This window comes from Narcine bancroftii, chromosome 1 (genome assembly GCF_036971445.1).
Source record: "Narcine bancroftii isolate sNarBan1 chromosome 1, sNarBan1.hap1, whole genome shotgun sequence".
In the NCBI taxonomy this organism is placed as follows: Eukaryota; Metazoa; Chordata; class Chondrichthyes; order Torpediniformes; family Narcinidae; genus Narcine; species Narcine bancroftii.
The window spans coordinates 134,082,632-134,098,911 of NC_091469.1; the positions used below are offsets into that span (position 1 = coordinate 134,082,632).

The following is a 16,280-nucleotide window of genomic DNA, read 5'->3' on the forward strand; positions in this document are numbered from 1 at the left end:
TATTCTTCTTGGGTACCGGGATGATTGATGCCCTTCTGAAGCAGGTGGGAACCTCTGACTGCAGCAATGAGAGGTTGAAAATATCCGTGAACACTCTGGCTAGTTGGTTGGCAGAGATTTTCAGTACCCTACCAGGAATATTGCAGGGCCTGGCGCCTTGTGAGGGTTCATGCTCTTGAACGATGTTCTGACGTCACCCTCAGAAACAGATATCACAGGGTCCTCAGCCTTTTCAGGGATTCTAGTAGGTACTGTTTAGTTCTTTTCAAAGCAGGAAATAGAAGCACATTGAAAAGGAAAGAAAATATAGAAAGCCAAACATTCATTAAATTCACTATTAGAAGTAAGTTCTTGTGAATCAACTGTGATTTCTGCTGAACATGCCATTTCCCAACGTGGTGGTTTGTTTTCTATTCCCCAAAAAAGGATATGGTTTCAAGATTTAAGTGAGTATTAGGTGAGGAGGAACTGCTTCTCCCAGAAAATTGTCTGCCCAATTGAGCATTAGCAACCACTTCTTTAAATGTATTTAAGACTGTTAAGCCCCTTTCACACTTGCAAATGATCCCAGGAATTAACCACTAATCGGCCTTTAAAGTGCCTAGGGTGAAAACAAAATCAGCTCAATGCCAGCGTCAGATGACATCTTCTCATGCCAAGGATTGACAGCCTCAACCCCTAGTACAATCCCTGGCATCTGCAGATGCTGGTGTGGCAATCAGGCAAATCTGAAATGCATTGTGGGATGAAATGACCCAAGTTTTTCCATGAGTGTGGGAACGTAAAGGAAGAAAAGAGTAAGATGAAGGTGTAAACTTTGCTATTGGGAAGGTCGTAGCGGGCGGGAGAGAGAGGAAATAGCAATAAATGGCAATAGCGGACAATTTTTAAACAGCGTGGGAAAATTTGTAGCGTGAAAGTGCACAGTTTATAAAGGCCGTGGGGGAAAAAAACAATGGCGAACCTGACTTCCCAGAATGCCGAACGGCAGAGAGCTCTTCTATGAATGCTCCATGCATGCATGCAGCCGGGCATAGAGCCCTTTCTCTGATGCATGGAATTCTGGGAGGGTAGGTCTGCCATTGCTTTTTCCAACAGTATATATAAATTGAGTGCTATAGCACGACCAACTTTCCCATGCTGTTTAAAAATTGTCCTCTATTGCTATTTGTTGCTAGCACTTTCCCATGGTCCCTTGTTTATGTAGGTCAGCACAATGACAACCGGGGCTGAAGGCCTCACATACTGTGCTGTACATAAAGCTTAATTATGTTACAATTATGCACGATTAATTTTTTTCAAACATAAGATCAAAATACAGGATTTAGGTTAGGTTCCCCCCCATCATTTGATGCGTCATGACGTCACCAGTAGAAGGTAGAACAGTCTTAACTCTGGGGATGGCTCTTTGTAAGTATGAAAGCGTTCAGTGGCCCAGTTAGTGGTCAAGTGTGAAAAGCCAAACCCCCATTCCTGTTCCAGGGCACTGAATGACCAATTTAGTGGGATGCCAGTGTGAAAGGGGGCTACTGATAGACTTTAAATAATAGATTTATGGGGAACAGGTGGGTAAAGCGGAGACAAGTCCATGAGCAGATCAGCCATGATCTTATTGAATGATCGAGCAGGCTGTACGGGGCAGATGGCCTACACCTTTGTTCCTATTTCTTATGTTCTTCCAATCTTAAACATCTGTTGTCATTTATTGACATTTCCCACATCTGCTTAACATCAGTGCTTTTAATAATGTAACTTTGCTCCAGAGGCTCCTAGTTCCTGCTTTTCTCTTGTCTTGAAGCTATGGATTGGAAACTTTACCTCTGCTTTTGTCCTGCAGTTAAAACTCTGCCTGTAGCTCTTTACATTACAGATTGTAGCTTTTTTTTAAATTAAAAAAAGTTTCCTGATCTCAATTCTTTTGATCATTAAAAACTTATCCCTGACTTCTACCCTGAACTTTCCTCCCCTCACCTTGTGCATTTGTCCTCTGGTATTTGCTGCTGTTGCTGGTTGGGGGGGAGGGGGGAGGGTAAAGGTGCTGCCTGTCCACCCTATCTGTGCCTCATAATCTTTTGACCTCCATTGAGCCACGTCTTACTCTTTTCTCCAGAGAGAAAAGCCCTAGCTCTGTTAACCATGCCTCATAAGACATGTTCTCCAATCCAGGCATCATCATGGCAAATTTCCTATTCACCCTCTTCAAAGTTTCCATATTTTGTCCTGTAATGAGAACTGAACTCTATTATTCCATAGGGAATACTTAAAGTGGTATGTGAGTGGAAATGAAAAGGTTGAGAACCACTGGTCTAACCAGATTTTTATAGAGCTGCAACATTACCTCAGTACTTAACTGCTCAGCAACCTTGAAAGATCTTTGGATTTAGACCCTCAGGGCCCTCTGTTCTTCCACTCTGAAGAATCCTGCAATTGACTATGTAGTCCACCTTCCAAAATGCATCACTTCACACTTACTTGGATTGAACTCCATCTACCACATCCCTGCCCAACTGCAATCTGTCTATATCCTGTTGTAACCTATGAGAACCTTCTACAGTGTATCCACACCTCCAACCTTGGTATCTCTATAAATTTACTGACTCAACCAACCTTCACTTCGTCCAGATAATTTATAAAAATGACAGAGATGGGGTCCCAAACAGATCCCTGTGGAACTTTTACTAGTCACTGACCTCCAGGCAGAATAAATTCCATCTACTACTAATGTCTTTCTGCAGGCAAACCAATTCTGAATGCAAATAGTTTTTTTTACCCTTTTCTCACTAAACTATAAAACGGGGAACAATTTGGCCTGTTAGATGAATATCAGTTCCTAGTAGAGGAATTACTATTGGGCCCATTTTCTTGCTTGTTTTGCACACAGTCATGTAGATTTTTTTTAAACAGGTGCCTATCTGGGTTCATATTTGAATGCCATGCTTTCTTTCCAACACCCTTATGGACAGATTCCAATTACCCAGAATATTTGTTTTTTCACATTTTGTCTAAGATTTTAATTTTATGATAAATTTAGTGAATAATTCACTAAAGGGAACAATATACCAAAACTACATCAGTGGTCAACTTTTAAGCATCAGAAATCTGTCAGTCCATTTTGCTCTAAGGAGAACTAGAACCCCCAACTTCCAAAGTCTAATCTTGTGTTTTTTTTTTGCTCCTTCTCATTCAGAAATATAGTCAAACTAAAGATCATTTTTTTTGCAACCATCTCTTTTTTGGAAAGTTGATTCTTTCTGAAACACTTGCATGCTGCCTAATTATGACCAGTAGAGGCCACTGCTGTATCACATTTTATGGAGAGCTGGGCGGTGAGTTGCATTCCTTTCAACTGCAGTGAATAGGAAGGGCAGTATTTGGCCTGTGCGTGGGCAGTAATACTAATTTGCACGTTTGGACACTTTATCCTTCAACACCACTGACATAAGACTCACCGGATTCTCCCTATTTTTTGTTTGTTACCTTCAGCAGCCTTCAGTTGCATTCCCAAATTAGGCTGTGATGTATCCTGCCAGTATACTTACTTTCCACTGCAGGTTGGCTTCACATTCAGTGACATGCCATTCTCTTCATACCTTGGGTTGTGGAGGCATTGGTATGTCTTCTTCACATGCTGGGCCCAGGAAAGCTTTTCTGAAATACGGACTCCCAGAAACTCGAAGGTTCTAATCCCCACTGTGGATAATCAACAATCATCAATAACACTGGACAACAATTTTTTTCCCCAAAAGGTTTGCTTCCTGAAAAGAAATTGGGTGGGGATTATGATAGACAACTTCAAGGTGAACACAAAGATTATTTCAGAAATTTGGATCGCTGGCACCAGTTTAGCAATAAAAGATTAATCAGTTTCTGAGCCTGGACATCTGTTCAAACATGCTGTTTCTTTAAAGACAATAGTCCATTTCAATTCCACAACATCAGTCCAATTAACACCTATTTGTGAAATCTGCACAGGCACTCTTCATGGGTTCTGTAATCAATGGCAGACATGGAGTCTACCCTTAGGCATATCTCTTGCATTTTAAATGAGATGTCTTTTGTGAAATGTTGAGGTCTCTTGAAGAAGAAGAATGTAAACTAATAACTAAACATCCACAGTTTAACCTCGTTCCTTAAGATATCTTTTATTCCATGTGTTAACTTATTCTGTAACATTATATTTATCGTAAATTTAATTACTTATAAGTGGAATATATAATTAATTGAATTTAAAATTATTAAAAAATGAAAAATACTAATTTAAAACAACCCAGTTGTTGTAAAAATTATTAAATGCAACACCAGGGGTTCAGGCAGTAGCAGACGGTAAGTGGGGCACCAAAATGTGAACGCCAAAATATCCAGCACCAAAATGTGCAATTCCATGTAGGATGATCTTGTATTTTTCTTAATATTGCCTGCCAGAGCCATTTTGTGCCCCCTCTGCCCTCCAAATTATATTAAATATCCTACCTGTACATCTTGTATGGCCCTGCCTGCTCTCTATTATATACTGTTTATTTACTTATCCAACCCTCTGACTTGCAGTCCAGGGTCTCTTAGGCTTGGTGACCATGCCCTTCACTATTACAGGAATGTGATTGGCCCCAATTTTGTATTTGAATGCCTCCTTTGGTCACCTCTAGACATTGTCGGAAGAAATTGTCACCATACATCTTGTCTTTTCCATAGAACATGACAGCACAGAAACAGGCCCTTCGGGCCATCTAGTCTGTGCCAAACTATGAAACTGTCTAATCCGATTAACCTGTACCGAGACCATATTCCTCCCATCCACGTACCTATCCAAATTTTTTTGCGTGTCAGAATTAAGCTCCATTCACCACTTCAAACTGTCGCTTCGTTCTACTCCCCCTAACATTCCCTTTTAACATTTCATCTTTTACCCTTAACCCATTGTCCTCTTCTTCCTGTGTCACCTAACCTTAGTGGAAAGAGCCTGCTTGCATTTACTCTATCTATACTCTTCATAATTTCATGTTGAATTTGGCTTCCACCTCACCTAAATTTAGGATATTGTTATTTTGCCTATCTTGGTTTTTCTCCATAACTCCATAGTTATACCCATTCTTCCAAAGGTTCTCCCACTTACATTTCCTCAATGCCAAGCTAGAGTTCTATTAATATTACATCTAGTGTCTCCTGCTTCTCCAGTAGGGCTGTCCTTGTACAGATTCAATAAGGTCTGGGGCACTATAAAAGTTCCATTATAGCAGGCTGAGCAACTGCACGAACACCAGCGAAAATCATCGCAACACCAGCCCGTCCAAGATGGTGCGGACTCCCTTTCCCTGCCGAGAAGGAGCCCGCGCTTAGTACCATGAGTGGGGTAAGGAGCCTTCCTCTTGCATGTAGTGGCCTGCCGGTTGGAGAATGACACCGTAATGCAATGACGTCACTTCTGGAAGCTGGCAGGTACATCACCGGAATTGGGTGAGCCAGAGCGAAGACGCGGCAAATTCAAACTAATTAACTAATTCTTTTGTTCACCTTCATGCTGTGTGGACATCTCTTTACTCGGTAGTGCTTCTGCAGCAGTCGCTACAGTGGTGACCCCGATGGTTCCAAGGTTTTGGAACCAGTATTGATCGCAGGAGAATGGAGCAACTGGCTGAATCCACGGTTGCAGCGCCTGCGACCAATACACCAGGCGTACATCTCCCACCGTTCTGGGCAAGCCAGCTCAGGAACTGGCTACAGCTGGCTGTGTCCCAGTTCCACATCAGGGGAATTGTTTCAGAGGACACCAAGTTCTGGCACATCGTCAGCGCCCTGGATGCTGCCAAAGTAAGCTCCTTCATAGAAAACCCACTGATGGAGGGTAAGTTCTAATGTTTCCTCCTGGACACCCTAGAGCTCAGCCAGCATGAGCACGCCATCAGAATCCTCAACATGCAGGGCCTGGGTGACAGAAACCCCTCCTAGCTAATGCACAAGATGATGGCCCTGACAGACGGGCTCACAGACGGTTTCCTGCTCGAAGCCCTATTCCTCTCGAAACTACAAGAAAGTGCACGTTTCCTCGGCAGTTTCGGATATGGATTTCAGCTCCCTGCACCTCGTAGCCAAGGAGGCAGACAGGCAGTAACGCGCACCACAACAGAGCTCCCTCCACATGCAACCAGTCTACGTGATCGGCACTGCCACTCTGTCCAGCCCACCAGAAACACCAGCAGCAATGCAAAGGGTGCACAGAGAAGAACAGAGCGGAGACACGGAGAATTCAAACCAATAAAGTCATTCTTCGGTTCACCCTCACGCTGTGTAGATGTCTCTTTCCTCGGTAGTGCTGCCACAGCAGTCGCTATACCATTTCTCTTTATTGAGGCAATTGAAGTTGAGTCATCTGTTGTAATATGCTTCTCTGTGTTGCTGACATACTTGTTTCTCTATCTCTCACTAACCATTTGTAGGCCTGCAGAACAACTGCCTTTTTGTTTCTAAATTTCCATATGGCTTTATTTGAAAACCCTCCCTCCTTCCTACAGAAATAGACTATATGATTGATGTTGCAATGCTGTCTCCTTCTGATCTATTTCCCCACCAACCTCCCTGCCAATTCTGTACCTTGGAACACTGTGTAATCTGTCTTACCCATTTTCAATCGTGCCTCTCTCAAAAGAAGAATATAATTTTTCCATATTTTAATATCCACCCTGTTTATCAGATTTGCTTGTCAGACTCTTTAATGCAGACTACCTATGATTGTAATCTGATGTGATGCTCCCTTACTTCAAGTTAGCTATGTAATCACAACTTGTGTGAAACATGACTTCTGACTCCATCTTTTAGAATCCCCTGTGAAATTTATAACCTTGGCACCAGAAAGGAAACACACTATCCTGGATTTGTGCCTCTGGCTGTAGAAACACTTGTCTATTCCTCTAATTAGCAAGCTACTTCCCGCTTCTGGCCTTGGATTCTTGACCTTCTTCCTTGTGCAGCTGATCCACTACTGAGTCTTGAACTTGACATCTGAAGTGAGATGTAGAGGGAGGAGGAATCACACTGGAGAGAATGCAGGAAATTCATCAGGATGTTGACTGGGGTGCAAAATTTTGATTACAAGACTACAGGAGCGGTTTGAGATGACCTGATTGAAATCGACTGAATGGAAAGTTGAAACCTACTAAATACTACAATGTGACATAGTAGCATAGCAGTTAGTGCAACTCTATTAGAACATCAGAAACCTGGGTTCAAATCCACTGCTGTCTTTAAGGAGTTTGCATGTTCTCCCCATAACTGACAAGTTTCTTCTGGATGCTCAGGTTTCGTCCCATGTTCCAAAAGTCACGAGGGTATACATGAATAAAATTGGGTGGTATGGGCTCATGGGCCGGAATGACCCATTACTATGTTGGATTTTTAAATTGAAATGTCGAATTTAGAGTGGCACCTATGTAGTATATAGATTTTGGTAGGGCAGGTAGAAGATTGTTTTCCTTCAACCGGAGTTGGTTGGATGGGTATTGGAAGCAATGATATTCATTTAAATGAGTACAGGACTTGGATCTCCAAGGTTTAAAAGGTACAGTGCTCAACCAATTCCTACAAGATGGGATTAGTATAGATATATACTAATGTATTTGACATTCAGCATGGATAAGATCTGTATGAGTGTAACAATGAATAAAATATTTGATGGCATCTGCCCCACAGCTTAATTTGCCTTTCCTCCATCGGACCTCCCAGTCTGTGGCTGCACTCAACATGTATTTGTAAAGTTGCTTCCTATTTAAATGACAGGCAGTAGGATAAGATTTAGCTGGTTCATGCTTATCTTTAACCTGGTATAGTAGAATAAACAGGGAGGGACAGAGCAGCTGTTTTTGTTGGAAGTCGCTTGGGATCATTATCCAAAAAGATGAAGTTGTCTTTACATTAACAGCTTCATTAAAAACATGACATGACATTGAAGATTGATAGCTACTTTTTTTTCTTGGCTCTTCATTAGTGGTTAAATTTACAAAAAGGTAACTGTTTTGAAACCATATATCATTTAAAAAAACATCTTTACGTCCACAAATCTTGGAAGGCTTTGGAGATATGCAGCTGACAAAATTATCCTGTCTGTGTTGAAGCTGATATTCAGACTTGGAGGGCTAGTGCTGTGAAGCTGGGGAAAATGAGACAAAGTGAAACATAAAAGTCTGCAGACATGATTGTAGTAAAAACACAGAAATACTGGAGGAACTCAGCCAGTCTTGCAACATCCATAGGAGATAAAGATATATTACCAGCGTTTCGGGCCGAATCCCTTCAGGGTATGAGCAAAGAACATAAAGTCATCAGGTTAAAGAAAAGTCTGGCTGGGGGAGGATTCCAGGCCAACAAAAGGTATTAATTGGATATGATAAGAGGAGAGGTGAGAATTGATTTTAGTTCTGTGAAAGGAGACTGAGGGAAAAGGGAAGAGACGGAGAGCTGGGAGAAAGGCAACAGGGGAAGAGGGGGTTTAAACGGAAGATTTCAGATTCATATTTATTGTCAGATTACATACATAACATCACATATCACCCTGAGATTCTTTTTCTGTGGGTGAGGAAAGCAGAGAAGTCTACGTCAATGCCATCCAGTTGAAGGTTAGACTGTGCTGGTTTTCCTGGTCTACCAACAAGCGCAGATACTCTGTGTTCCAGTTTTATACCCAGCTACGTATGTACTGTACCTAAGAACTGTAAAATTTACCCATGGACCCAGTCCGGAGTATAAATGATGAAAGTGTAGCAGGGTCAAGGTAGAAACAAGACACACACCGAGGGAGTGTAATCAACACTGAGTTTATTGGACTGCAGCTCTATCTTTTATAGGCAGCCAGCATGGTCACCACCAGGGCGTGGCTTGAGCGAGGCCGGCTGCTGATTGGTTGATCCAGATGTGCGGCCCGGATTGGACCCCCTGTGATCCGCTGGCTGTGGTTGACCAATTCAACTGTTATTCCTCTGCCTATGGGAGCGGGTGTCTCATCCCATGTGCTGTTTGCCTGATCGTCATGTTCGATGACTGTTGCTGTGTTGGCCTGTGGAATGGGTTGCAGGTTGCTACACGATCCCCCACTCCAAGAACCAGTGATTGGGACTGCCAATATCCAACACACAGGTGGAGCCATTGTGTCTGATGATGCAATATGGCCCTTCATAAGGCATTTGAAGGGGTGGCCGGTGGGCCCCACGTCGGATGAAAACGTGACAGCCTGCAAAGTACTTTGGGACAAAGATGCTAGCATGTCCATGAGCTCTGGGCTTAATTGGGGCTAGTGAGCCCAAGCACTCATGCAGTTGAGACAATGTAGCCACCAGGAGCTCCCCCAAGTCCTCGGAAGCCGCTATGAATTCGCCCAGGATGACTAGGGGCGCACCATAGACCAACTCGACAGTGGATGCCTCAAAATCTTCTGGGGTGGTGCGGATACCTAGCAGGACCCAAGGGAGTTCATCTGCCCAGTTTGGTCTGGTGAGTCGGGCTATCAGAGCTGTCTTCAGGTGCCAGCCCGTGGTGTGGCAGAGTTGAGTCCCCAGGCATTTGCTAAGGCATTTACTAAGCCTGTGCACGTGCCTCCGTGGAGATTTCAGATAATGGCACTGCCTCTGGCCTTCTGGTCATCCATGGTCAACAGACAACATGCACCCCTGGATACAGGTAAGGGACCAACAATATCCATGTGCACGTGGCTGAAACGGCGATATGCTGGTTCAGAAGTCTGCAGAGGGGCTTTAATGTGGGTCTGGACCTTGAATTCCTGGCACTGAGTATATGTTTTAGCCTACTGAGTGATCTCTTTATGGAGGCTGTGCCATACATACCTCTGGCCACCATTCTAACTGTCGTCCTGATAGCAGGGGGAGCCAAATTGTGGACCAAATCGAAAACTCGCCTCCTCCATGCAACAGGAATGTCGGGGCGCGGTATAGTAGTCAAGGTGTCGCAGAGCAGTATGCGGTTATCTGGGGCAATCTGGATGTCCTCCAGTTGCAAGCCGGGAAGTGTTGTCCAGTATGCTGGTATGTCAGGGTCTGCCTGCTGCGCATCTTCCAGGGCCACGTAGTTTATATCCGGGATGGGGTCGTGCACTGCTTGGATAGCCAGACGGGAAAGGGCATCGGCTACCACATTGGACTTGCCAGCGATATGTTCAATGTCTGTTGAAAATTCAGATATGTCGGACAGGTGCCTCTGTTTCCTGGCTGACCACAGGTCTGATGCCTTGCTGAAAGCAAAGGTAAATAGTTTGTGGTCTGTATAAATTTTGAACTTCCTACCCTCGAGGAAGTAACGGAAATGCTGAATTGCCAGGTATAGTGCTAACAGCTCCTTATCAAAGGCACTAGAGCTCTAGTGGCCTGAGATGTTTACTGAAAAAGCCCAGCAGCTGCCACGCTCCATTAACCAGTTGTTCAAGTAAACCCTCGGCCGCTGTGCTGGAGGCATCTATCGGAGGGCGGTCGGGGCATCTGTCCAGGGATGCACAAGGAGGGTGGCATCTTTGGTTGCTTGGAAAGCCTTGTTCGTCTCCTGTGCCCATTGAATGTCTTTACTGGGCCCTGCCATTAGGGGAAATAGTGAACTCGTGATGAGGGCTGCTGCAGGTATGAAGCAATAATTTTTAAAAAATCAAAAAAAAAAATCACCATACCTGCAAACTCTTGCAGACCCTTCAAATAGTGTCCACTTTGTTGGGTAATGGCCTGGCCCCATTTTGGACAATACTATGGCCCAGGAAATAAATTTTCACTCGGCCAAACTGGCACTTGGTTGGATTGATGGTTAAACTGAACTCACTTAGCCTGGAGAACAATGGTCTTAAGTGAGTGGCGTGCTTGTTGCAGGTGTGGCTGGCTATTAAAATATCATCGAGATAGATGAAGGTGAAATGCAGATCCTGGCCAAATGCATTCATCAACCTTTGGAAAGTCTGAGCCGCATTTTTCAGCCCAAATGGCATGTGGAAGAATTTGAACAATCCAAAGGGGGTTATGATGGCAGTTTTGGGAGTGTCATTGGGGTGAACTGGGATCTGATGATAACCCTTGATGAGGTCCACCTTGGAGAATATCTGTGCCCCTTGCAGATTAGTGGTGAAGTCCTGGATATGGGGTGTGGCCTCGTTAAAGTGCCGGTAGTCTCCGTACGGCCTCCAACCTCCAGCTGCCTTTGGTACCATGTGCTATCAGAGAGCTGCACAATGCTGAGTTTCTCCATCTTTTGAAGCTCTTCTCTAGCCAGGTTGAGCTTCTCGGGGGGAAGATGCCATGCCCTGGCGTGGAGGGAAGGGGCCCTCTGTAATAATTTGGTGTCTCACCCCGTGTTTGGATTCAGAGTTGAAATGGGGTGTAGTAATGGAGAAAGATTCCACTAAGACTCAAGCGAATTCATTGTCGGCAGTACTCACCGAGTGAAGATGGAGGTTAGTAAGCTTGGTGCCCTTGAGTGAGAGTGTCTGAAATGTACGGGTGTGTACCAGCAAATGCCCCTTTTTTAAAAATTTTTTTTTATTTTTCACACCATAAACCACATTAACCATGATACATACTTTTTCCTTTTCAAATATATACAGTGCCATTTTCTCCTCCCCCCCCCCCTCCCATCCCACCCTCCCTACCTCCCCCTTCCCGTCCATTTAAAGTACAAAATCTAGGATACATTAAACCAGTAAAACAATGTTGTCATTCAATAAAAATAAACAAGAAATTCCACTGAGTCAATTCTTTTCATTTCCTTCTCCTTTCGTTAATTTAGGTAGTGAATGTCCCCGGTAGGTTTTTGCTATTGTGTTTCATGTAAGGCTCCCATATTTGTTCAAATATTTCAATATTATTTCTTAAACTATATGTTATTTTTTCTAATGGAATACATTTATTCATTTCTATATACTATTGTTGTATTTTCAAATTATCTTCCGATTTCCAGGTTGACATAATACATTTTTTTGCTACGGCTAGAGCTATCTTAACAAATCTTTTTTGTGCATCCTCCAAATCAATTCCAAATTCTTTGTTTTTTATGTTACTTAGGAGGAAGATCTCTGGATTCTTTGGTATATTGTTTTCTGTAATTTTATTTAATATTTGGTTTAGATCTTCCCAAAATTTTTCTACTCTCTCACATGTCCAGATTGCATGAATTGTTGTTCCCATTTCTTTTTTACATCGAAAACATCTATCAGATACTGTTGGGTCCCATTTATTTAACTTTTGAGGTGTAATGTATAGCCTGTGAGCCAACGCCCCTTAATGTCCACCAGTAGCAAGTTGGCTCTCAGAAAATTAGCTTCCAGTAACGGTTGTTGTACAACTACCACCGTAAACTTTCAGGTGAATCGTCCCCAAAGCAGAGGGGAATTGTAATGGTGGCAAATGTCTGAATGTTGGAGCAGTTTGATGCTCGAAGCTCTTCGTCCACCTTGCTGCTGTGGGCTTCCAGGCTGGACGGGGGTGGGGTGGGGAAGGACATTGTACTGTCCACCGAGAAATATCAGCCAAACAGGGAGTCTTAGATGTGGAGGAGACTATGCAATTGGTCGGTCATCAATGATGACTGGCCTTGCCGTTTCCCTGGAATGTGCAGGGGGAGTAGCATCGACAGGCCTCTGTTCCCCACCGTTGATGATAGAAACAGTACTTCTCGCGTGTGGGGTGGTCGATCGACGGGCTTCCTGGCTGGGCATGGCTGATGAAATGCTATCATCTGTTCAAGTGAAGCGCAGGTGTCCCTCTTTTTCACCCATAGTGTGTCTGCTTGGGCGGCCACCCTACTGGGGTCGTTGAAGTCTTCCTCTGGGATGAGCAGCCAGACGTTCTCAGGCAGCCGCTCCAGAAAGATCTGCTGGAACAGCAGACAAGAGGTGTGGCCATCGTTGATAAAGGGGCCCTGTCCCCCAAACCGTAAATGCCCAGCAGTCGGGCCATGTGCTTGCGCTTTGAGAGTCCAAAAGTGTGGGTTAATAGCTTCTTGATGGCCACATACTTCCCTTGCTCCAGGGGCTGCTGGAGGAAGTCGATGATGTGGCCTGCGGTGTCTTGATAGATCTGTGGAGATCCGACTAATGCCGAACTGCACCTCGGCCTGATCGAACAACACCCATGGTTGTGATGTCCAGAAGCCTGGCAACTTCAATGCTACGGTGTTGATTGTAGGCTGTTCCTCCATTGTTGGGTCCAAAGCACCGTTTGGAGTCACCACTGTAGCAGGGTCGCTGCGGTTATAGCTTGAGGTAGAAAGAAGACTCACACACTAAGGGAGTGTAATCGACACTGACTTTACTGGGCTGCAGATCTGCCTTTTATTGGCAGTTGGCCATGTCACCCACCTGGGCATGGCTTGAGCGAGGTCAGCTGCTGATTGGTTGTCCTAAATGCATGGTCCTAGATTCAACTCCCTGCGATCCGCTGGCTGTGATTAGCCGATTCGACTGCTTGTCCTGGAGCCTATGGGAGCGGGTGTCTCATCCCGTGTGCTGTCTGCCCGATCGTCATGTTTGTCGACTGTTTGCTGTGTTGGCCCATGGAGTGGGCCGCGGGCCACTACAAAAGGTTAAAAAAATGGCTGGGGTCCAAAGGCTTAATAACTGATCAGATTTATCATAATTTTTAAAAAAGGGTTGATCAGTAAAAGTGTAAATGTGGACACTAGTAGCGCCACCACTTGCTGCCCATTCCTGAGTGCCTCTGAACTCTGCAGTTACTTTAGATAAGGATGGCAGATTTCATGAAATGAGTTAAGTGAGAGATTCAAGTGATTTGCTGTTTGACTGTTTTGGGTTCCTGGCTAGCGGAAGAGATAATGAAGCAGGAGTTCCACCTTTCACAGTTCCATGAAAAGCTAAAGGGAAGTGGTCGGTTGAGTTGCAGAAATGGATCAGTGAGCTGCGGAATCAAAAGGTCCCTTTGGGATGTTGAAATGGGGTTAGTTTGGATTTCCAGCGAAAGTGGATTTCTAGCATTTGGAATTTTCTGCAAATTATCTTTTTTTTGTGCATTCTACGGTAACTGTGTTCAAAGTGCAATTGTTGTAAGGTGTGTTGAGTGGGGTATCTTGACAAGGCTGTGAACACATCTCTTTTGAAAGAACACAAGGGAATGGTCATTTAATCTGGCTATGATTGAAACTGTCCTCTGAACAGAAAACCCCATGAGAATTAATTATATTAGGGTTGTTTGTCTTATGAATCTTATTTTTAATTCTCTTGTGCCTTTTCATTTTCCCCAGTTTGTCATGCAGAATTAAATGCAATACTGAACAAGAATGCTGGTGATGTTAAAGGATGCACGATGTATGTGGCCTTGTTCCCCTGTAATGAATGTGCTAAACTCATCATCCAGTCAGGTAAAGGTTTGAAATCACATTCACTTTTCTGCATTTATATTCATCTCAATATCTCGTTGCAAAGCAAGTATATTTTTAAATTGGTACCTTTTGTCAAATGAATCGTGCTATCAATTGTATAAAAATTATCTGTTGTTGTCCTCGAACAATTGTCAGATTCCCATTAACTAATTGCTGCAGTGTACAATTCTTAACATTTTTAATTTCAGTGAACAAACTTCTAAAATGCTGGCTGACAAATAAGAACCAAGCAGAGGGCATAACTAATGTGAAGTCTTCTGGTGTGAAGTCCCTTAACATGATCAAAAGATTAATGCAGAAATCTATTGTTGAAATGATTGCACTGGCATGTGACCATCTCCTCCATAAGTGATGTTGTTAATCAGGACAAAGTGGGGTCATTTTATTCCTATCCTCCCCTGTTTGAAGGTGCTGACTCTATGCAGGGCTGGGAGGAAGAAAGAGGAGGGTAGCATCCAAGAGGAATGTTTTCAACATGAAAGTTGTGACGTGCATTTTTGATTATATGAACAACAGATAGTGGGAGCAGGGGCCCTGGCCTACCCATCTTTCCCTCCATCCTTTCCCCGAGAACGCTGGTTGTTCCTTTCATTAGCCTAACTTGTATAAGCAAGAACCTAGTGATGTTGTGCCAAGATAACAACATTTCTCTCAATGTCAATGAGATGAAGGAGATAATCATTAGCCCTTTTTACACTGAAAAGCCGCGTTATTGCTGTTTACGCAAACCATCTCTGGAAGCTGGCTTGCTTGCTCACACAGAACAGAAAAAACTCGGGTTGGTGAGTCTTTTTATACAGCAAGCCGGCTTCCTGAGGCAAAAGGGGTGGGACATGTAATACAGCCCCGCTCCACCTCTGATGCTAGGCCTTTTTATTGAGGGGATAAAGGCCTTTTTTTTAAAAACCTTTTTTTAAAAACCTTTTTTAAAAACCTTTATTTATTGGAAGAATCATTAATAGTAATACAAAATACATTCCATGAAGAAAATTTTATATGAATATATAGTAATTTAAAAAAAAATTAAAAAAACAAAAAAAGGAAAAAAATAAATCTCCACCCCCCCCCTCCCACCCCATCAGCCAGCTCTCTTAAGGAAAGCTAAAAATATATATAAACAGAAACTAAAAATATATAATAAATCAAAATATATCTAAATGCATATATTCCAAATATGGTAATATAACAAAAAAGAATAATTGTCATGTAGATTACATGTAATTTTTTCCATAACAGTACCTTTCAATTCATTCTGCCATCGCATTATATTAATCACTAGATTATCTTTCCATGTACTTGCTACACATTTTCGAGCTACAGACAATGCTAAATATATAAATGCAATTTGAAATTTATCCAACCCTAATCCCCTTAAAGGAATCATATAACCCATTAAAAAAACAGATGGATCTAATGGTAACTTAAAATAATATAATTTTTCCAAAATTAACTTAATTTCACCCCAGAATGGTTGTACATGCACAAAAAACCAAACAGCATGTAAAAAAGTTTCAGTGCATATACCACATCTAAACCAAGAATCTGAATTACTAAAACCATATTTTTTCAATTTCTCTGGGGTTAAATGCAACTGATGTAGAAAGTTTATAATTAACCATTCCATAGCGCACATTCATCAATTTAGTAACACTATCATGACACGAATCTGCCCAATAATCTTCAGAAAAAACAAAAGCTAAATCAATTTCCCCATTCTGACTTATCCATATTATCTTGTAATACGTGGTACATAACAGAAATATAACCCCTTTTTGATATAGAAGAAATCAAAGACTCAAATTCCGTCAATACAGGTAAAATCATCTCTCTACCATACATATTTTTCACCAAAGATCGAAGTTGATAATAAGCAAATAAAGAATTTACAGCAATATCAAAACGTTCTTTCAATTGAT

The 16,280-nt window shown here is 42.8% G+C and overlaps 1 protein-coding gene across 2 annotated transcripts in view; it reads left to right on the forward strand.

Annotated features, from left to right (window-relative positions):
- dctd (dCMP deaminase) overlaps positions 1-16,280 on the forward strand; it is an 80,394-nt gene that overhangs the window by 27,121 nt on the left and 36,993 nt on the right. For both annotated transcript variants that reach the window (XM_069900767.1, XM_069900843.1), the window contains exon 4: positions 14,227-14,343. In XM_069900767.1, coding sequence (XP_069756868.1) covers positions 14,227-14,343 — 117 coding nt within the window. The remainder of the gene's footprint in view (positions 1-14,226; positions 14,344-16,280) is intronic.